We start from the raw sequence: 24,438 nt of genomic DNA, 5'->3' as shown, positions 1-24,438 counted from the left end.
CCAATTTGGAGTCAAATATTGTAAAGCATTTGAATGAGAATTTCAAACAGACAGACTAGCAATGTTGCTCCAGAAACAATTCTACTTTCTCTTTCTTGTCTTGTCTTTTCCTTCTTTCTTTGTTAAGGTAATAGAGGCCTGATGGAGCTGTTTTCTAGTTCCTACTCCCTCATTTCCCCATTTTCCATTGAACATAAATGCAAACAAGGCCTGTTTAATATACTGGATGCTGATCTGAATAATTGCTGTGAATAGATATGACAACAGTCAGGGAAACAATGAATTAATGCACACTTGTTATTCAGGCCTATTATTCTGAGAGTTAAATGCTCCAGAAGCATGTTGCCTTTGGACTTTGGCAAACCTATTTTACTTGCTGAGTGCATTGAATTGCATTCCCCCTGCCCCCCTGATTTGTTGAATAGCCAACAATTTGAATTCACATAAATTTTAAAAATGGAGTCCAATTTGTAAAAGCTTAGGTAATGCTTGTAGGGAAAGATGCATTGCAATGAATGTAGATCATATATGCAACTACTCTGCTGAACAAAAGAGAAGCACTGCAGAAAAAATATTTCTGTATATACCAGTAGAATAGGCCTGCCTCACTTCTGATCCTTCTGCCCGCTGTCAGGATTGGTCCAAGACATTTTGTTCCCTGAGGAAAAGAACAACATGGCAACTCACTTTCCACATAACTGAATCAAACTGGACAGGCAGGTGAAGTTTACTCCAACAATGACAATGAGAAAGGCAGTACATTTGATGACAGGGAAGGACAGGCTGTGTGACATATACAGCTTGACAATGATCAAAGGATTAGCAAGGAATGGTATGGGGTTATCACTGCTGCCTGCTGCCTCCCAGTATTTGCCACCTGAGGAATTTATTTTATTGACCCCAGTATGTGTGTGTGTATGTGTGAATGTGAGGATATCCTAGATAGGTAGAGATGCTGATTCCCCCCATAGGATCAGGCACCAAAGATCAGGACTACCAAAATTCCTGTGTAGTTGAGCCCTTTGAGATATCAGAAGTATCCTAGTCCCATTTTGCATTCACATGGAAGATTATCACATGCAAAAATAAAGTGACTTACCCCTGCCCGGATACAGTTGCTTATGGGATGCAAGTGGGAATTATTGCATGAAAAATGCCACCGATGCCACTGGGTGAATGAATCGTGGCTGCATCCCAGCTCCCAGCCATGCTTAGCCAGCCGATTTGCAAACATGGGAAGTTCCCGTGTTTGCAAATCAGCTGGCTGAGCACAGCTGGGAGCCGAGATGCAGTTGCCAGGTAGCATCAGTGGCATTTTTCATGCGACAATTCCCAATTGCATCTCATAAGTGGCTGTATCCAGGCAAGGGTAAGTCACTTTATTTTTGCATGCAATAATCTCCTTAGGCTGCATCCGCACTAATCCAGCTTGACACCACTTTAATTGCCATGGCTCAATGCTATGGAATTCTGGGAATTGTAGTTTGTTGGGGCACAAGAGTGCCTTGATAGAGAAGCCTAAATGTCTAACAAAACTATAATTCCCAGAATTTCATAATATTGAGCCATGGCAGCTAAAGCAATACCAAACTGGGTTATTTCTGCAATGCGGATATGGCCTTAATAGGTTCTTATAGGTTTTCCCCTTTCCTTGCTATATTAATTGTATGCTTCAAACAATTTTATACCATTTTTTAATTTTTGTTGTTGTCTTCATGGAGTTACATTTTTAATTGCTTTAGTTGAAGGTATTCTTCATATGACCTGCCTGCCAGTGTTTAATCCCCCCTGCAAAACAAACAAACAGTTCTGGGTTTTTTTCTTCACTCTGTTTAATAAAAGGGCTGGCCCTGCCATCCACGCATGATGGGGCACAGCACAAAGGGATTCTGTCCCCTGTCTTCTAGGAATGGCAAAAATGGGGATCTTCATGGTTGGGTCAAAGTGCATGGCCATAGTCTTGTGTTGCTTGGTATGTCATAGCATATGCTGAACCACTGTAAGGATTATTAAGACACCCAAATTCCCATTTTATTTACCCAATCCAGGAGCTATAGATTTTTCTTGAGGGATGGCAAATCCTGGAGTATGACTTATCGTAAAGTGAGTGGAAAGAAGTGAGATATTTTGTTAGGAGGAATTGAAAGTAAAAATCAATTTAAAACAACTGCATCCAGATTTCTAATCCAAATGTAGTCCACTAGCCATGCTATGTAGATCCTGTTTACACAGCCCTGTGTAGATAGGAAGAACCATACCCTCCAACTGTTCCAATTTGGCAGGGACAATCCCATTTAATCCTCTGTCATCCCACTTTTTCAGATACTTTTAAAATGTCCCTGTTTCACTCTCTGCCTCCCACTTTCCCCCCTCTATTCAAGTCTGGAGTGTTGAAAATGTGATGAGGATATTAGATGAAGCAGGCCTTAGCAACATCTTCAGCTTGTGGGCTCCTTTGGAAGCCCTACAACCCCTTGAGGGCTTTGCCCTACCATGAACACTAAAGCTTCTACTGTGGCCATTTCCACTGGAGTTCTTTGATAGAGGAGGCTGCCAGAGTTATTTCCTGCATCACAGAGCCTAGTTACAAGAAAGAGAAAAAAAAATCACAAAATTGTTTACCAAGAATCAACCATTTAAAACATAACATTTCTTTTTGTGTATGAAAAATTGACACAGTTTTGTTAAATGTGTTGACTTGGTTTGGTTGTAAACCAGACCACAGTTTAATGCCATGTGGATGACCTTATAAAATTTTGGGTTCTTCCCATTCTGCAATCTGTAATTGTGGCCATTGTGGTTTAAATGAAATTCATGTTTCTTTGTTTTTTCAATTTGTACTAAGAACTGCATCTAGTATAATCTATATTTAACACTCTCTCCACAAATATATGCTTTGAGCTTCTTTGAGTCCCAATTTTTTTGGGAAAGTGGGATATAAATACATATGATGATGATAATGATGATGATGATTAAAAAGAAACCTTGAGATGGACAATATCTTTATTCAGATAAACCAAAATGCCATGGAACTGTGCAAGCTTTTAAGTTCCTAAGGAGTCCTCAGTAGGTAAGGTGGTACAAAAACCAGGGTAGCCATTTCCCTCCCCATATCATCTGTTTTTGTGCCACCTATACTGGTGAAGAGTTCTGGAGTACTTAAAAGCCTGCACACCTTTTCCTTAAAAAATATTGCCCAACAGTAGATTTTAATCTATGATTTATTGAAACAAGCCAGAAACAGAAAGTTGATTCCACATTGTTTCAATAAACATAATTTAAACCAGTTTATGCTTGTTTGATATAGATTTAGTTTAAATCTGAAAGTAGAGCTGTCCTGGTGGAGAAGACAAGTCCAGAATGTACATAAGCTTGCCCATGTGCCACTAAACTGAGTTTTAGCACTGCAACAAAGCTGGGCCATTCAGCAATACCATTATTGCCATGGATGGCCCAAGATATTTTGGTAGCTGAGGCAAAAAAATAAGAAAGTGTCCTGTTGCATTACATGTACAAAAACTGACCAGTCTGGATGATGGATATTATTCTAATGAGAACCAAACACTGTTTAAAACTACAGCTCTTGGAGTTTTGGCTGGAGGATTCTGGGAGTTATAATTTCAAGATAAGTTTTCTAAGGTAAGATCTTATCATTGGTACTTGGCCAGTTTTCTCAACTTCATAAGGGGGCAGCAGTCTAGTTGGGCATGCCAGGTAATATAGAAAGTTATATCTTGGCTTCAGTACCTGCCCCTTTCCACCTCCAATATTTTAGCTTGCATTAACTGAACCGTAGTTTCCTAGTCCAGGGAAATAATGATTCCATAATATATTCTGGCCTCACCTGGAATATTGTGTTCAGTTTTGTGGGCCTCAGTTTTAAGGACATAGGCAGTTTGGGGTGGGTTCAGAGAAGGGCAATATGGATGATAAGAAGTATGGAAAAGAAAGCATATGAGGAAAAGCTGAAGAAGCTGGTCATGTTCAGCTTGGTGAAGAGAAGAATGAGAGGTGACATAATTTTATTCTTTAAATATCTAAGTGCTGCCACAGAAAAGCTTTTTTTTTCCTCTCTGCTGCCCTAGAAGATAGGATAAGGTAAGATAGGATAGGATAAATAAATGAATAAAACTTTTATTTGTATCCCACTTTTCTGCTGCAGGGCAATCAAAATGGATTACATGTTAAAACAACAGCAATATACAGCACATAATATGTATACAATGCAATATCTGATCCCCCCTTAAAAATAATTAAACAGAATGCAATTAAAATTAACCTGTTAAAATAGAGTATTATCAAAAGTCCAATAATCCAGGATGAGGTCTAATGGTTTTAAGTTACAGGAAGTTACATTTCAGCTGAACCCTGGAACGAACCTTTCAACGGTAAAAGTGGTTTGGCAATGGAACCAATTACCTAGAAAGGTGGTGGGATCTCTTTCTCTCGACATCTTCAAAAATAGACTGGACAGCTACCTGTTGGGGTTGCTCTAGTTCAGTGGCTACCAGCCTTTGATCCTTGGGTTTTTTGGAGTTCAGTTCCCAGAATCCCCAGCTAGCTTGGCCAACATTCTGGAATTATGAAAGATAAAGTCCGATTCACCTGGAAGATCTTGATTGTTCAATATCTTTTGCTGTCATTTCAAGACATTATTTTGAACTGCTGAGATATGGAATGAAAAGTGGACCATAACATATATGGCAATCCAAAACTGAAGATGTCAAGCTCTTCTTTAGGCATACCCAATGAAATGAATGAAAGCTATTCACCTGTTTTGCTCTTGATCACCTCCCATTTATTTTGGTGAGAGTAGTGTGAAGGAGGTTTATGGAGGAATGAAACTTTTTTAAAAAAACACCTTATAAAATAGTATATGCCAGGTCTTCAAATTTTTCAGTGAATGCAACATGCATTAATATCCTTATCTGTATAAAATGTAGCATATCACCAAAGGTTTCAGAGAAGAGCATACCCTCTGGACTTATGATTGGCAGATTTACACAAAGGAGGGAAATTAATTTCACTTTGATAGAAGGCAAATTTTTTCACAGTGGTACTCTTATTACACATGACAAATAGGCATTCTGGCTGCTAGCATTACAGATTGAAACAATCATGCTTAACCTTTACAAATAATCCTAAAGTTATTTTAATAAGACACAAACTGTTCACACACCAGCTGCATTCCCTAAGCCTTTGCAGTGCTTTTCATTTGCCTAGCTGCTGAACACAATACCACCTGGAGATTGCTGCAGTTTTTTTGGCACACTATGGCACGTTCTGGAAATGGAATTAGGTTTATTAATCCCATGGCAATATTTTGCAATCAAGCGTCACTATTCTTCTCTTGGGATGATATATATCTTTGGCACCGCAGCTTGTAATTTTAAACATGTAAGAAGCCAATTTGATGTGCCACAACAGCAGATTCACTGGCATTGCACACAATAGGTATAACTGATGTTAGAAATCTTGTTGGGGAGTTTTGAATGGGTAACTATGGGGCTATGCAGTGACTCCTGACCTAACCTTCCCAGTCCCCATTTATTGGGCAGCAGCCACTGATAGCCTTTCGGCTGAAGAGCAGGATATGAATGAATGAATGAATGAATAAATAAATAAATAAATATTATTATTAACAACAGGGGTCAGTTTATCTGTATTTTAGAAAGCAGCCTCATGATGTTCCCCTCCCTTCCCATGAGTGAGCTCTGCTGAGATAAGTCGAAATGAGGTCCCTGTTGCAATTCCTCCTAGCACTGGAGATTGCTTGTGTGCATGTGTCTCTGGGTTGGTGGGAATGTCAATCAGCTGTTTCCTGAGTGACAGGGTTATGGACTCCTATTGATTGCATTTCTGGGGACAACCAACCAGAACACAGACAATATTTCAATTTTCTTGTTATCTAGCATGAGTTTTGTAGATCCTATGTGGTCATTAATAAATTTGGATGATATGAACTAGATTGACAATTGATCAAGACAGATCAATTGTGAATCTAGTAAATTTGGATGATATGAACTAGATTGACAATTGATCAAGACAAATCAATTGTGAATCTAGTTCATATCATCTATATTTATTAATGACCAGAGAAGATCTACAAAATTCATGCTAGATAACAAGAAAACTGAAACATTGAGTCCCCATATCTTGGATCAAATGTGGACTGGAATGGTGACTTTAGCCAAGAAATTAGAAGACTGCTAGGTTTGGAAAGGGCTGGACAAGATTCTACCGTAATGAATGAATGAATGAATGAAGTGTAAAAATATATCTCTGAACACTAAAGTGAGGATTGTCCAAGCTATCATATTCACTATCACCATGTATGGATGTGAGAGCTGAACAATGGAGAAAGGTAACAGGGGGAAAAAACCTCATTTGATATGTGGTGCTGTAGAAGAGTACTGAGGATACCATGGATGGTCAAGATTACCACAAAAAAGGAGGGGGGTTTCTAGAACGGATCAAATCAGAAGTCTTCCTGGAAGCTAGGATGATTAAATTGAGGCTGTCATACTTTAGCAACATCATGAGAAGGCATCAATCAGTAGAAAAGACAACAATGCTGGGGAAGGTAGAAGACAATAGAAAGAAAGGAAGACAACATGCCAGATGGATAGACTTAGTCAAAGAGAGCCTGCAGGTCCTGAGCAGAACAGTTGAGGACAGGGGGTCTTGGATGTGTTTCATCTGCAGGGTCACTATGAGTTGAGGTTGACCTAAGGGAAGTTAACAACAACAACAACAATGACAACAACAATAACAACAACATTTATTGTCATGTTCTATCAGATTCTACAGTAACTGTCACATTTACATCCTACATAAGCCATAGAGTTGTAATATGATAAGCTGATTAGAATTCTTTGCTCTACAGAGAATTATAAGTACATCACAAAGGTACAAATACCAGGATTCTAGTAGAATGCAGCCATAAGAGTTAAAGTGGGATCAAAGTGGTACAGTTGGCCCTCCATAACCACTGATTCTGCATCCACAGATTCAAACAAACAAATAAAACAGCTTCATTTATATACTGCTTCATACTGAACTAACAGTGTCTAAGCAATTTAGAACTGTAAGTTAATTGTTCCCAACAATCTGGGTACTCATTTTAGTGACCTTAGAAGGATGCAAGCCTGAGTCAAGCTCGGGCCCTTTCTCTGGTATTGAACTCGCAACCTTATGGTTTTGAGTGAGTGGCTGCAGTACAGTCATTTAACCACTGCACCACCAGGGCTCTTATACTGCCCTAGATTCAACCATCCATGGCTTGAAAATATTGCAAAAAATAAATTCCAAAATACATTTTTTTAATTTTTTTTTGCCATTTTTAAAAAAGGGACACCTTTTTACTACACCATTGTATATAATGGGACTTGAGCATCCCTGGAACCAAACACCAGTGAATACCAAGAGCCCATTGTATAACTTTTAAGTGGGAAGAATATTTGAAAATATTAAAAAAAAAAACAAACGATGGAAAAGCATATGCTTTTTTTCAGACATCAAGAAACCCTGACAAGTGGGATCCTAGACTGATCTAGATTATTTTTGCAGTTTGAGGTTTAATCTGCAAAATCATATGTTGTCATTTTCTGCACAGAAACAGCATTTTCTGTACAGAAGATAATATTACTGAACAGAAATACAGTTGGCCTGCTCCATCAGCAGTCTAGTGATCTACAGACTGGAGCATCTATGCTTGCCATGACCCATATTATTCATGGTGGTGCATGCATTTCGATGCTCTGACATAGATGCATGCATGTTACTGCCCACTGAATAATATTGGGTGCAATTGTCTGTGTTTTCCCCCATTTGTGGTGTGCATGTGTATGAAATTTAACCCTTGTGGATTGGAAGGATCTACCGGACTGTGGATCTCACCTCAGGAGAAAAACAGAATATGAATCCAATCAATCAGTCAGTCAATAAAAAGCTGTTTCCTGCATTGATGAATACTGTGATTGGGGATTACTCTGTGTTCATATGGATTTTTTAATGCAGAAAACAAGAAACTTCTGCACAGAAAATATTGTTTCCTATCTGTAAATTCTGTTTTCAGTGTAAATTGGCCACATATGAATTTTCAGAAGAATTAGCCCCAAATTGCCAATTGGCTTTGAAAACTGCATGGTTTTTCCAGACTTTCTTGCAGTGGAAGAATGGCTGGAATTACTCATTGCTGTACTGCTTTACTGCCTTATTACCATACTTCATTCCACTGTGGTTGTTTTGCTATGGGTCTAGTCCTGTGAAAATAGAAATATCTAAAAATGATATTTGATTAAAAATGATGAAGCTAATGCAAAAATACCACCAAGACAAAGCTCTCTGAAGCTGATGCCAAAAACCTGAATTCCAGGAGTACAAAACCATTGTGAATTTACTTGGCTCTTAATTTCCCCCCCAAGTCTTCTCCCAAGTATTAAATATCCTATTAACTCTCCATCAAACAAAGCTTCCAGTTCTCTTTCTCAAGGATACATAATGAGAGAGAAAGAGGCATTGCCAGCTTTAATTACACAGTCATTAGTTTTGTACAGAATCGCAAAACCCCCAACAAAGCTAACTCCTTAGACAATATGGGTCTCCTGGGACTCAACATTACTTTACACTAGCATATTTACTATTTGCATTTTCCCAATTGACTCCAGAAAGGCTAATGCTCATATAGCAATTTTGTAATCATTTTAATCTTATGCTGTCATATTATTTACCTATCTTGGCTCCCCTGGGAAAATACAGAAAATTCTGTGTCTCCTCTCCAGGTATGGGGATTTATTTAGTTTGCATTTAAATGCAAACGGACCTAATTTGCACTTCCAAAACTAATTTGCCAACCAGAATGCATTTATCCTTCAGTTTCTCAATTTATCCAAATTTCCCAATGTGTTTATTTGATGAAAACACGTATGAAAAAGTTCAGGAAGCTATAGATAAAATTATTGAAATTAGGAAAAGTAGCATATTATTAAAGGAAAATATTTTCAAACATTTTTTTTGTTATGAAAATTGTGGGGGTTTTTCCAGAAAAATTGCATACAAATATTTGTATAGACTTTGAAAGAAAAATTCTGAAGTGATGACAAAACGGGATAGAAAAAATTGTAGTTGGAAAAAAGTGAATGTCATAATTTGGGTGTTTTCCCTCACTGCAATAATCCAGCTGCATCCTATGTACCTACCAGTTATCCTCATTTGTCAGGGTGATTCCAACTATTCTTCTGTCATCCCACTTTTTAAACTGCTTTTAAAATGCCCCAGCTTCTCTCTTGCTGCTTCACCCTCTTGTCCTCAGCTTGCTTCAGTTGGTGCAAACAGTTCAAAGTGCAAATACAGTTTGCAAATAATTAATTCAGGAGGAAGTAGAGGAGAGGATGGAATCTTTGCTATAGTTTTTTTGTGGGTTTTTCGGGCTATGTGGCCGTGTTCTAGAAGAGTTTCTTCCTGACGTTTTGCCAGCATCTGTGGTTGGCATCTTCAGAGAATGCTTGCCTGGAAAAAGTTGGGTATATATATACTGTGTGAACCTGGGAATGCAGGAGTGATTAGGAGCCCTGGTGGTGCAGTGGTTAAATGCCTGTACTGCAGCCACTCACTCAAAATGATACGGTTGTGAGTTCAATACCAGCGAAAGGACTCAAGCTCGACTCAGGCTTGCATCCTTCCGAGGTAGATAAAATGAATACCCAGATTGTTGGGGGCAAATTAGCTTACAGTTGTAAACCGCTTAGACACTGCTTAGGCAGTATGAAGCGGTATATAAATGAAGTTTGTTTGTTTTGTGTATTGTTCTGTTCTGATGGCAGACCTCAAGCTGGGAGGCTAATGCAAAAGAGGATTAGTGTCTGCTAATTGGTGATCATTATCTGCTGAAAAAGCCCCTGACTCTGAGTGGTTTCCTATTTGCATTTCCTGAGTCCTTATTTTGCTATTCCTCAGGGACTCAGCAAATGCAAATGGGAAACCACTCAGATCACCAATTAGCCGACACTAATCCTCTTTTGCATTAGCCTTCCAGGTTGAGGCCTGCCATCAGCACAGAACAATACACATGAAAATCACTCCTGCATTCCAAGGCTCACACAGCATATATATATACCCACTTTTTTCAGGCAAGCACTCTCAGAAGATGCCAGCCACAGATGCTGGTGAAACGTCAGGAAGAAACTCTTCTAGAACAAGCCACATAGCCCGAAAAACCCACAAAAAAACTATGGATGCCGGCCATGAAAGCCTTCGACTTCACATTGGAATCTTTGCCTTTCCTATAGCCTCAGGCAAAAGGAAACTGCTGTGGTCTTTCCTAGCTTGTGTGTTTTTTTCTCATCAATCGCTTTTGCCATTTTGACCACACTTTAATGTTGCTTGGCCACATGTCTCCTGATCTTAACCTTTCAAATGTTGGAGGGTTATTATTATTTATTATTATTAACCTTTATTTATAAAGCACTGTAAATTTACACAGCACTGTACATACAATCTTTTTAATTGGACGGTTCCCTGCCCTCAGGCTTACAATCTAAAAAGACACGACACAAAAGGATAAGGGAGTGGTGGTGGGGAAGGGGCCTCTCTAGTAGGATAATATATATAAAATACATAGCAATACAGGAAATGATTCAATAAAACAGGCAACAGAAGAACATCAAATAGCAAGTGACAATTATGCTATGTCTGGGAATGCTGCCCTGAACAGGATGGTCTTCAACTCTGTTTTGAAGCTGGTTAAAGAAGTGATGGCTCTTGCTCACGGGGGAAGAAGGTTCCAGGAGTGAGGGGCAGACCCTAGTCTGGACCCAACACACTGAATACTGAAATATGTATTTTAAAATAAAATGTCAGTGGATAGAAGAATTACAGAACTTTTTCTTTTTCAAAAACAAGTATTATTTTTTTGTTTGTAGATATATCAGAGATGTTGGCTGGTCTTCAAGAAAGCATCAAGCAAAGGGCCCAAAAGAATAGAAAAATTTTCAGATGAGCGTGCTGCCTACTTCCGATGCTATCACAAGGTACAAAGAGCTTGATGATATGCAGGCTTCTCCTGCGTTTTCTCAGTGAAATCAGGTGCATCAATGGGTGTGTGCAGGGTGCGGGGCACACAAGGTGACACCCTAAAGGGGTGTGTGTGACACCACTGCTCCCTAAACATCTGCCTTTTGGCAGAAACAGGTTGTCGCATTTGCTTGTCTCCCTTTAAAATGATGGAGTTTAGTGGAAGAGATGGTGTGAGTGGGGCAAGACTCAGTAGAAGGAGAAAGTCCTCATTTATTTTAAAAAAATAAAATTTTAAAATTTTAAATTCAACTTTTATTTTTAATTTTTTAAAAAAATTCTTTTAAAATTTTTCTTTAAAAGCATCCTATCTTACCAAGTTTTCACTTTAACCACACGAAGCTATGTACATGTAAATACATATAGGCTGTGTATATGAGAATGTAATTTAAATGTATAACTTTAATTTTGCTAGTTGTTTATGTCACAACTATTACTATTGCATTCAGTGATATATGGAAATCACAATTTATGATTAACATTACAAAAAGATTACTAGGGATTCTATATGGTGTGGTATGGAAGAACGTCAATGTGGGGTGACACTATGATTTACCACACTGTGTGATGGCAACCCTAGTGTTGCTACTGAGTGAAATTGTAATTGTCTGTAAAAAAAACCCTTCCCCAGCCAGTCTAGATTTTGGTGCCAATACAGATAATGATATTTGTGGATAAGTGGTATTAATAAGCACTGGAATGGGAGCTTCCTTTTTCCTCTGGTTTCAATGAGACTTTGTCATCATTAATGTTACCTATACTGGGATCCATTATCTCCAGCTCTTTCAAATTAATTAGCATCTACAGACTTGCAGCCTTTCTAATAAAACAGCATAGACAGCTTTTTGAGAGAGCTAGTTACAAAAAAATCTTAGGTAATATTTTGAGATTTAAGGAAGTTTGTTAAATATCGTATATAAAGACTTCTAAACAACAAAAATACAACCAAGCATCCATCTGTCTTAAAAGTCACTGGTGCCAGAATATGAGGGGAAAATCCTCAGCATTGCTGAGATTTTGATCGGATGGGCTGTCTTGACACAGGAAGACAGCCTGTTGAGGAATTGGCACTCCCTGGGAGAGCTCTCATGTCCAGTATAAGGCTGAGACATCAAGTGTTGTTGTGATTTTTAATGTATTTTCTGCATTTTGCTCAAAATATCTCCCACAAAACGAATACCTTGTCCCTATGTGAAGTGAAGCACACAGATAACAAGCACAAAAGCAAAGGCTGATTGATCACAAGAACACAGACAACCCAGTTCTACTACTTTTATTGGTCCATGCAATAAGGTAGCAATTTTTTTCACCTTTGCATATGGGGGAAAACTCCAAACCCTCAGTCCTGAAAATGAGCAAAGTCACTCAGATACCATTAACAAAAAAATCTACCTGTCTCACTGAGAATATAATTTGTGTTTGTGTATGTTTAAGGGCAAACCAGTTCAGGATTTGCATCTTTTCATTGCAACTTGTCAGTGATCAGTAGAGCCATTAAATAAGCAGTAAAATTAAATTGGTCAAGAATATCCCATAAAATTTAAGTTGAAGACATTAAATTCCAGTTCTGTTTTACAAAAAAACAAAACAAAAATACCATCCAAAAGTAAAATGCTTGGATGCAAATCTAGAATGGAATCCAGAAATATGTGCAAGGTGTTGTGGAGAATTCCTAATACAGCACTAACAATGACAGCTTGGAAAATTACTTTATTTTGAATTAGTCACAGTTATGTAAGTTAAATGTAAGAAAACCTCTTTCTTGTTTTTTTTAAAAAAGTAATTAATACAGTTATTTTTACTTATTTTAAAGCATCTGTATACTATAAGCCACTGACGTCTGGTACAAACACACAATTCAGCATCCACAACAAAGCACAAGGAACAACAGATGCCAGCACTTGAACCATGTGATATTCCACATAATATTTAGTGAGGCCATACACCCATAATGAAAATATTACAGCTAGACTACAAAAGGAGCCAAGTTACATAATAATAATAATAATAATAATAATAATAAAGTTTTATTTGTATTTTCCCGCTTCTCCCAATGGATCGAAGCGGGATTACATCAGGGTATATAATACAACAATACAGATACAAATGCAATTACAAACAATTCCAGTAACGATTATTAAAAACAAAGTATAAAAACAATCATCTGTCTAAAAACATGTAATATGCAATGCTAATTAGCATCTTGAGGTAGGTCCTGTTTGGGAATGATATTCTATTATAGAGAGTCAGGGGGGTATGCTAATTGGAAGAGGTGAGTTTTCAGCGCCTTCTTGAAGGCATGCATCTATGGTAGCTATAAGTCGGATCTCTTCCAGAAGATTGTTCCAGTGCGTAGGGACGATGGCCATAAATGCTCTTTGGTGAGTAGTTGTTAGTCTCACCTTGGGATGCTCGAGTAGATACTTGCCAGTTGTTCTGAGAGTGCGGGGCGGATTGTGTAAGGAGAGGCGTTCCTTCAAGTAACTCGGGCCCAAGCCATGTAGGGCTTTAAAGGTAATAACCAACACTTTGTATTGGGCCCGGAAGCAAATTGGCAGCCAGTGAAGAGATTTTAATACAGGTGTTATGTGGTCTGACCTTGAGGTTCCAGCTACCAATCTGGCTGCAGCATTTTGGACTAGCTGAAGCTTCCAAACTTGGTACATAAGTAGCCCCATGTAGAGCGCATTACAGAAATCTAAGTGAGAGGTTACCAGTGCGTGTACTACAGTTTCAAGGTCCTTTCGGTCCAGGCAGGGACGCAGTTGGCGTATCAGCCGAAGCTGGTACCAAGCACTCCTGGCCATCGCATCCACTTGAGATGATAACTGTAGAGATGAATCCAGGAGTACTCCCAAACTGCAAACTTTGTCCTTTAAGGGAAGTGTGACCCCGTCCAGGACTGGATGGCAAATTTCCCTGTCTGGGCTTGGGGTGCCTATCACAAGTACCTCTGTTTTCTCTGGATTCAGCTTGAGTTTGTTTTCCCTCATCCAGCCCATTACTGATCCCAGGCAGGCATCCAGAGGAGAGATGCCTTCCTTAGTCACTGTGTCAGTCGGAGACATGGAGAGATAGATCTGGGTGTCATCGGCGTACTGATAACACCGTGCTCCATGTTTCCAGATGATCTCTCCCAGCGGCTTCATGTAAATGTTAAACAGCATGGGGGACAGAATGGCATCCTGGGGGACGCCAGATGTCACCTCTCTTTTCCGAGAGCAACAGTCCCCCAGCCTCACCATCTGGAACCTTCCCGAGAGGTAGGACCGGAGCCACTGGAGTGCAGTGCCCCCAGTACCCAACTCTTTCAGGCATTCCAGAAGGATACCATGGTCAAAGGTATCGAAGGCCGCTGAGATGTCCAAGAGCACCAACAGAGTCACACTTCCCCTGTTGATGCCCAGACAGAGATCATCGACTAAGGTGACCATGGCAGTCTCGACTCCGTATCCCGCTCTGAAGCCAGTTTGATAATCGGTTTCATCCAAGACAGCTTGGAGTTGGAAGGCGACTGCCCTCTTGATCACCTTGCCCAAGAATGGTAGTAAGGAGACTGGTCTATAGTTACTCCTCAGCAGGGGATCTAGGGAGGGTTTCTTCAAGAGTGGTTTCACTATTGCCTGTTTTAAGGCAGATGGAAATATACCCTTCCGAAGGGATGCATTAATTATAAGGTGTAGTGAAGTTTTTATTGCATCTCCTCCCTGGGCAGTCAACCAAGATGGGCAAGGGTCTAGGGGACACGTCGTCTTCTTTACACAACCAAGAAGCTTGTCCACGTCATCTCATTAAGTTATAATTGTAATGTATTTATATTGTCATTACTACAAAAAGTGTCATTCGAATCAATTTATTTATTTGTAACTCATTACTCTCCAGCTTTGGATAGGGTCTATATGCAGGTAGGAGTGGAGATCAGCATCCCAGTGTCATCACAAAATAGAAGGGACAGTGATCTCCATCTAATGATTGGTCCCAAATGGAGAACCTTTGAATCAATTTACCATGTTGATTTACCAATTTTTAGCTTCTTCAGCATGTCTTCTCTGGTTTGGACTAACAGCTGGTTTTAGGCTAGTGTGATCCTTAAAATGTTAATGGAAACAACATGGCAGAGATTCATACATGTTTAATCTGTGCTGGACATTGTAGTTTCACATGCTGTGTTTTGGAAATATGCATGTAACCCAAACCCAAGAGATAGATGGGGCACACAATTCATGCATATGACATTTTGTCACACATGCAGGTGAATGCCAATTTGTGGGATTAGAGCAGAGACATCTGTTTCTCTGAAGAAAATCCCCTTGCCAGACTGGGGTGATATCAAAGTGCCACAGTTTTGCAGTAGACTGACTTACTGGAGAAGGAGAAGGAGAAGACCCTTGTATGAATAAGAAGCTCATAGCTATGTAACTAGGAAATGAAATCAGTTTTATAGAAGTCTTTAAAAGAGCAGCAAATGATCATGTATTGAAGAATATACAGTAGGCATGAGATTCATGATGCTCCAACACAAGAGGTAAGAGCCAGAATGGTGTTGGAATTCAGATATTTACCTAAAGACGCCTTTATACTGCAAAACTGTGGCATTTTGATATCACCTTAATTGCTACGGATGCATCCTATGGAATCCTGGGATTTGTCATTTGATGAGGGACTGAAGTTTATTGGCAGAGAATACTAAATACCCAGATTACAAATCCCAGGAGTCCATAGGATGAAACCGTGGCTATTAAAGTGCTTTAAACTAATTGTGCAGTGTGAAAGGGGCCTAGAATTTGGGAGACCACCCGAACAATCCCAATTCATCTTCTATTGCCCCACTTTTTAAACTGTTTTTAAAAGATCTTAGTTTTGCTCTGCTCCTCTCACTTTCTGCCTCTCATCTGACTTTAGTTGCTGCACACGGAACTCAAAGGACAAAAGTTGTTTGCACCCAATTAACTCAATGCAGGGAGAGGAAAGGAGGGGGCAGACTCTGAGCAGACTCCTGCAATAGCAAATTGATGCAGCCTCTTCTACTTTGCATATTCCTCCTCACAAATGGTTTTTCCATCTTGACTACAGTCTGATATTACTTGGCCACATGAGTTGCAGTTTTCGTATGTGCAGTGTTGGAGGGTATGCGATCATTCCCATTAGTGGGAAACTGAGGAGGAGCCTTCAGGCAGTTCCCAGTTCTCAGGCAGGTATATATAGCGAGAGGTGTTGAGGTCCCAAGCATTTGATTTTTGTGTCTGCTCTCCAAGTTTCATATTTACATAAATATAATTGCTAGTAAGGGTTGGAGCCTGAAGACTGTTTAAATGTTGTTGTTTTTCCCTCATTATCTGGGGATGCCATCTTGATTTCACTCTGTCTGAGAAGGTACCTGTGTAATTCCCCCCTGGCATCATGATAACAGTAATGGATTCTTTAATTCTTAATCTTTGACTGTAACAGCTTAATATGTTGAAAAACTGGGATGTAGGTGTGCAAATAGTCTAAGAGCCTGTGAGTAAAAAAAGATAAGATTTCAGTAGCTGATCTATTCTTATTTTGATTGAGTGGTGTTTAAGAAACAAATCTCATGGGAATCCTGAATTTGAGTCTCCTTAGTCTATTTGCTCCCTTCTATATCTCTCTGATGCATAATTTATACAGAATTGGTCATAAAACCCCAGGGACTATTTGCCGTACTTGTCACATCTCGAAATAGAAGTTTGTGGAAATTTATACGAGACCATATTCAAAAGTCCCATCCTCTTCCTCATTTGATCTCCTATAGGGATTGTGCAGGAGGTATATTTAGAGCAGTGTTAATTTCAGCTCAGCACAGAAGGTGTGTCACCTGTAATGATATCGAGCTGAGAAATTATTGATGCAAATCTTATGTCTCTTTCTTACTTTTGTACTCTTCATAGCCATGCAAAGCTATGTTACATCCATTTCTCTCTGAATGATGTGGGAATTAGGGCCTAAATATAAGATCCGAGCCTCTTAAATATTCTCTTCACTCAAAGGGGATCTATTTTTTCTCCCATGCATAATCCAGAGGCTTGACTTTGCCATGTTCAGAAAAAGGCAATATCTGGAACTTTAGGTCTGTAGCTGTCCATTAATCCCATTTCTGTGATCATCTTGTGTGCATAAATTTTGTTTAAAAAGAAGCAATTTAGGTTCTTCCCAGATCTACAAGGATACTTTTAGATGGAGCTTTTCACATGCCATCAACCTGCTTTATACAGGGAATTTTAGAAGGGATAAGGAGGAGGCGGCGGTGGCAGATTATGATGATGGTGGTGGTGGTGGTGGTGGTGGTGGTGGTGGTGGTAATAGATAAAATGCTTTCATCCCATCATGTTTTGAAAGAACTCCAGGTGGTAATACTGTAAAATCAATTTAAACAGTTCAAAACTGTTTAAATTAAAATTAAATTTAACCCAGGTTTAAAACCACTAAAAGATAAATTAAGTAATCTAAACCAGTGATTGCGAACCTTTTAGGGACCAAGTGCCCAAACTAAAAAGCCTTCCAGCACTGGCTGCTATATGGTGCTGGAGGTAGGACTTCTGGGAGGAAGGGAAAACAGGATTTCTGGGGTGGGACTTACACCCTCTGGGCCAGGTCTTCTGGAGCGAGACTCCTTCCCCTGGCCTTCCAGGCCTTCAGCTGTCTCCGGGGAGGCAGCTGAAGGTCTGCAAGGCGGCAATGGGGGAAGAAGACGAACAGGTGGGCCTTCAGTTGCCTCTCCCCCACATCTCCCGGGCCTTCAGCTGTCTCTGTTTTGGATAAAGAAAACACAGAAAACAACTTCAAGATACTTCAAAATGTGGTTAAGGAGGAGGGTGTCTCTCATTCTGAAACAGCAAGAATCCCTTTCAAAAAAACCAAAAGGTGGCAAAGAGTGACATGAGAGCACTTCCACTTACCCAAAATGGCAGGTTTCTAATTTCTGAAAATTGAGTGGTATAGGCCTCTTGTCTCTGTGGTATGCCCACCAATGATGTAAAGGGTTTGAAATCTCAGCCATCTTCTGTTGCTGGATACTCGGAAAAGCTGTCCTGGAAATCTGGTTGTTCACTTGGACTCTCCCATGACACCAAAAATATTTCCAGTGTCTCTGGACATTTTTTTTGGGGGGGGGGGGGGGGGGTGGTTTATAAAACTCATAAAATTCACAAATGAAAATGCACAAACGTATGGATGCTAGAGCCAACCTGACCTGAACTCTCACTGCTGCAGAGACTAGGACATGGAGCAGTGGATTCAAGCGACAGGAAAAGAAATTCCACCTAAACATTAGGAGAAACCTCCTGATGGTAAGAGCTGTTTGACAGTGGTACACACTGCTTCAAAGTGTGGTGTAGTTTCCATCTTTGGAGGATTTTAAACCGAGAGGCTTATCACATTGGTTATTAAATCAGTTTACCTCTATCCAGTTTAAAGCTGAATTTGGGGGCATCCTGATCTTATCAGATGTTTTTCCCCACTGAGTTTGCTTCCTGAATACAGCCCAGATCCATCCCCACTTGCAGTGCTGCTCCATCAGCCAGTTTCCTAAGTCAGAAAAGAGCCAGGAGGAGTGGGGATGGAAGTGGGGATGGACCCGGGCTGTATTCGGGCAGCAGATTCAGTGGCAAAAAAGTCTGATAAGATCAGGATGCCACTCAAATTCAGCTTTAAACCAGATAGAAGTGAATTGATTTAATAACTAATGCAATAACTTCAGAGGCTGGATGGCCATCTGTCGGGGGAACTTTGATTGTATATTCCTGCATAGCAGGTAGTTTGACTGGGTGGCTCTTGTGGCCTCTCCCACTAGAATCTCTATGATTCTATGATTCTAGTTTACTAAAATGAGGTTATCACACTTTGAACAGAATACATGACTCATTGGAAAAGATGATAATGCTCAATAAAGTGGAAGGCAGTAAAAAAAAAGAGGGAGATGACACTACAGGTGGGTTGGTTCAATCATGGAACTCATACCCCTCAGTTTTCAAGACCACAGCAGGAGAGTTGATGGGCTCTTGGCGATCTTTCATGCATAGGGTTGCTATAAATCAGCATTGTCTTGACAGCATGACAGCATCAGAAACAGTGAAAACTCACATAGTGGCAGTTGGTATGGGTTTTCCAACATTTTTACATATTTACAATCACTGGCCTAAATCCAACATCTTATTAGCTAACATTTACCACAACGGGACTCTATTTCTTCCCCCACTGCTTCCTTCCAAGCTGTCTGAAAACCTGGTCAAGAGATTTTTCCAGCCACTTGGAGCAGCACACAGAGAGGAAAGAAAAATCACTCCCCTCCCAGTTCTGCTGATTATTCTACCATTATTATGAATAAAGCTCATTTCTACAAATATAGGTAATACCATGATGAACAACAGCATTATTTTTCTTATGTCTAGATTCTAGAATTAAAAAGCTTACCAAACCATTATTGACATTTTAAAACTGATACTGTGTCCTAATAAGCATTAGGATCAGTTGAATTCAACAGAGGCTTGACCTGATAGTCTCTAGCTTTTTCCCTTGTTACTTCAGTGATTTATTGCACTAATTCATCAGACTTATGCTCACTTGTGTTGGTGATGTATTATGCTCACATTTTACTGTGTAATGCATTGGTTTCATGGATACAAAATCTTGGATACAGAGTTCATTTTACCATTGGGAGTTTATACTATAAACAGAGTTTTGCTCATGGCATGCTTCTGCTATTGAAAGGATTGACTACTTCTTCTTTTTTCCATTTGAGCTTCCCAAAAATTGCTCCAGAAGACTAAAAACCTTTCTGGAGGGATGGGAAGCTGGTGAGTCCAAACCACAACTGTATGTGCATAAGACTTTTTAATCTTTTAATTGTCTTTAAACTCTCAGTTGCAGTCTGAGCAGACACAGTTTCTTTGTGCTAGCAAAGCCTGTTTCCAAAACTGCAACCTCTCAACATAGACTGTGTCCAAAATTGAATGCACACCACTCCAATGAACTGCTATATTTTAAAAGGCTTACTATCAGTTGTTTTCTTCTCCTTCCTTTTGACTTCTGTATATTTGTCTGGTTTTTTTGGAGTATAAATATACATTAACATATTTGGGCTATAGATATTTTTGGGCTATAAATATACATTAACATAATGTAAATATACATAAACATTAACAATATATTTACTGTTAATCATACTGATTACCTGAGCAAAGCCACACACATAGAGATAATTGTTTTTACCTGGGTTTTTAATTTGTTCACATCTTTCCTAAACTTTGTATATAAATTCCAATGTTTCTCTACTTAAAATGGTAGTTTTGTCTGTACTTCTCCATTAATATCCTCTGATTACCTGAGCAAATCCATTTAACCACACTCTGATGTTGTTTACCCACAGAAGTCACCGTTTTCATATGTGAAATGCTGGAGGATATGCTTGGTTGATATTCACCCTCTAAACAGTGTAAAACAGCTTAACATATCAAAGCAGTTTCTACCAACCTCCTTAATTACTCCCAAACTCATAAACTTAATGATGTTTGCCAAAAAATGAAATAGGAAGTGGTGGGGCATCACTTCCAGGTTGATAGCAAGAATGGTTACTTCCTGTGCAAGTGTGTCCCCTTCGCAGTTTCCCTCTGAATCTGTAGGCATTCAGATTATATTCTGTCAAGGCAGGGTTGAAAATAAACAGAGCAGTGATCTTTTAAAGCCCCAAATTCTTTTCTTCTTTTCTTGGATTAAAATCCTAGCTTTCCTCCATCCCCTGTGATCCACAAAATATGATTTGTTTATTAAAGTATTTATTTTATTAAATAGCCCACCACATATTCAAGATCTTGGGGCATCATACACTAGAATCAATTTAATGAATTTACAACAATGTAAAATGTGAAATGGCAAACTCTCCAACCATCTCCATTTGGCAGGGACAGTCCCAATTAATCTTCTGCCCTGCCCTTATTCCATGCTTTCCTAAAAACTGCTGGTGGAGTGCGGCTGGGACCTGGGTTGATGGCAGCCAGTGATTTGGCAATGATTTAGTGATTCAGTTTAAAATGCTGAGAGATAGCCTGCCGTGTGCAGACTTGCCCTTCCCAGTATACTCATGTAAAAGAAAACCACTGCAACATTTTCTGGCTTGTGTGCTTCTCCTCATTCAGAAATTTTGCCATCTTGACTCTCATGTTGCTTTACTGCACGTCTCTGTTTTGATCTGTTAAATGTTGGAGGGTGTGAAAGATATGTCTAGAAACATATCACAGGGTTTGTTTGGCAAGCTTTTTTCAGAGGGGTTTTGCCTTTGCTTTCCTCTGAGGCTGAAAGAGTGGGACTTGCTAAAGGTCAGCCAGTGGGTTTCCAAACATATTAAACTAACACATTAAAACAAGTTAAAATAGAAACCATGTAGAAACTGGATAACAAGAGCTTAATAAAATACTTTTTTTTACCAATCCCTCCTCCAAAACACTCCTCCCCACTCCCATTGTAAGGGTTCCTTGGCCTGTTAGTGGCAACAAGGTCCAGTCAAATGGATGGAGGGAATAAATGCTTCCAACCCTCTCTTCCATCTGGCATGCTGGCTGCCAAGGGTTACTAGCAGTCGTAGTGCATGTTCCAAGCCTGTGGATTAGGCAGAGCCATTGAGAGCTGGTTTGGATCCCACTAGGAAAAAAAAGTACTTGGACTCCCAGTAAGGGCAGACTAACTAAAAATCCTTACTTGGAAATGCTTGGTTCATGGGACAGTTTTGCAAGCCATGATTCAGAATTGTCTGTGCATTGAATGTGAAATATATGTTTTAGTCAAGAATTACATTAAAATATAATTATGTTCTGTTTTAAAATTATAATTATATTCTGCCTTAATATGTAATTAGTAGTTTTTTGATTGGTTAGAGTCTATACTGGCGTGTGGAGATTCCAGAGTTAAAACCAGGGAGGGCTCCTGTATCTTTGATAGAAGAGGAGATATAGGTATAGACAGAGATAAAGCTAATCAAAGAAGAGGTATAAGAGAGGAGATTTCAGCAAGTGTTGCTTGTCACACAAACTGTTAACAAGCAACACCTGCTAAAATTCCTTCTTCTACAGGAGGAATCTCCAGTTTTCATTCTGGCAATCCTGTCTCGGCAGTATTTTGTAAGCTATTATTTTTTTCCAAAATCCCCCAATTTTACGATGGATGTTAAACAGTCAACAAATATTACTAAGCAAGACAAAACCATATGGAACATAATCAGAGCCAAGCCCTCTCCAGATCAGCGGGACCTATTAATTTGTACTGTCCTCCTGTCACTCCTGGGTATAGGGTAATATTAATAATTCCATTGATCCCATAACTGACTGCTGAGAGACCACAGTGTTCACAGGTTGAAGCCTGACAGTTTGGTTATGGTCCCTGGTCACAATTGGCCTGGAAGCCTCACAAAGTATAGAAAGAGGCCTAGCACAGCTTACAGGACTGCTAGTAAGTTCAGAGAGGGTTGTAAAATTCATTCCAGATATCCCAATCTGCTCAGGGATTTTGCTAGTGTAGAATGAACCGATTCTGTAAAATTCTTTCACAACATAATTCGGTACCTCTTGTCCTGTGTTATCACAATGCATGCCAAGGCATGCTAAGAGAACTGTCATCTGTTCCAAATTCTGTTAAAAGTCTATTTGCATCCTCCATTTGAATGGTTGCCTGGGTCCAGATCAAAGATAGAGGATGATGGAAGGGGAAAGCAGGGGACTTGAAATCCCTCTTCAGCAGTTACCACCTCCACTGCCAACTGAGCAGATACAATTAGGCCATGTTGGCATGGGCCAAATAACACATCGTTCCCCTGTCCTGATGGCATTCAGTCTGGACAAGACAGGTCCCAATCCACAGTCTGCTGTGAATTGTCTGGTCAACATATGGCTAGTTCAGCACCGAATCAGTCATCTAGCACCTTTAACATGGATTTAAAAAGTCATTTTTGCTCTGGTTCTTCCCAGAAGATCTGGAGAGATAGAGGCTAGGTGGATGTTGAGAACACATACCTCTGTGCCACTCACCACTGCTGGCACAAGTACAGTGGGCCCTTCCCTTACGCAGAGGATCTGTTCCGGACCCCTCCCCTCACATAAGGGAAAATCCACGTTTGGTCGCACCCCAAAGGAAGCAATGGGGCATGTGCACCATTGTTTATATTGTCGTGTGGCTTCCGCATAAGCAGAAAGCCACGTTTAGTGCACCTGCGTATGGCATGGGTGCACTGTATTTCCTTCTGAGCTCAGAACAAGATGTCCATCCATGCAACCAATGGTGGGCATCTTGTTTTTGGCCTCAGAGGGAGTGATCCGTGCCATTGCTGATGGTGGGTGGCATAGCAGGATGTATGTGTGAGTAGCTGCCTGGCATCATCCCAGAGTGCTCAGATAACAGAGGGATGTGTGGCCAGTTTTGGGACCAGGATACTCTGAGCTGCTTTCATAGTATTCTGGTATGGCTCCTCTTCATCTTGGAGAGAGGTGACCAGTGGGGAACCATAGGGATCTGTCCTGGCCCCAGTGCTGTTCAGCATCTTTATCAGTGGCTTAGATAAAGGCATAGAGGGCATGCTTATCAAATTTGCAGATGACACCACATTAGGAAGAGTAGCTAATACTCCAGAGGAGGATCAAAATTCAAAATGATCATAGTATATTAGAAAGGTGGGCCAAAACTAACAAAATGAATTTCAACAGGAAGAAATGTAAGGTACTACATTTAGGGTGAAAAAATGAAATGCAGTAAGAGCTGTTTGCCAGTGGAACATGCTGCCTTGGAGTGTGGAGGAGTCTCTATGTTAGAGGTTTTTAAACAGAGGCTGGATGGACATCTTTATGTGGTGCATTGCTTGTGTATTCCTGCATGGCAGGAGATTCGACTTGAAGGCCCTAGAGATCTCTTCCATCTCTATGATTCTATGATTTTGTGCAGACAGGGCCTTGACCACAGTCCACTCTGAGATGTATTGTATCCCTTATAGCTATTATTTATACTTTTACTTATAAGTTTTGTTTGTGCAAATGTGTCTTCTTCTTCTTCTTCTTCTTCTTCTTCTTCTTCTTCTTCTTCTTCGCAGGGCATAAGTACTCACTCTTTTATATGCACCACAAAACTTGAAACTGTTTCTGAGGTGAAATGGATTTTATTGTGTTAATACAGATTAATGTTTCTTGATATTTACAATATCAGATCAGAATATATAGATAATGACCGTGAAAAAATGAGCAATTTCCATTGTCAGTTTTATAAACTGATGCCATATGGAAGCAAAAATATGGGAAGAAAAGGTACGCCAGTGAAAACAAATTTTACTATTCAGGTGAATGAACTTTTAAGCTTTAGATGTGAACTGAGGCT

At 39.7% G+C, this 24,438-nt stretch overlaps 1 protein-coding gene across 3 annotated transcripts in view; it reads left to right on the top strand.

Annotated features, from left to right (window-relative positions):
• The window catches only part of DOK5 (docking protein 5), an 84,844-nt gene that overhangs the window by 44,212 nt on the left and 16,194 nt on the right, over nucleotides 1-24,438 (top strand). For 2 of the 3 annotated variants that reach the window (XM_042466234.1, XM_042466233.1), the window contains exon 2: nucleotides 10,923-11,030. The exons of the other annotated variant lie outside the window; for it this stretch is intronic. In XM_042466234.1, the coding sequence (XP_042322168.1) occupies nucleotides 10,923-11,030 (108 nt within the window). The remainder of the gene's footprint in view (nucleotides 1-10,922; nucleotides 11,031-24,438) is intronic. 3 annotated transcript variants of the gene reach the window in all.

The sequence above is a fragment of the Sceloporus undulatus genome, chromosome 4, assembly GCF_019175285.1.
Source record: "Sceloporus undulatus isolate JIND9_A2432 ecotype Alabama chromosome 4, SceUnd_v1.1, whole genome shotgun sequence".
In the NCBI taxonomy this organism is placed as follows: Eukaryota; Metazoa; Chordata; class Lepidosauria; order Squamata; family Phrynosomatidae; genus Sceloporus; species Sceloporus undulatus.
This window is presented reverse-complemented; position numbering and strand designations above follow the sequence as displayed.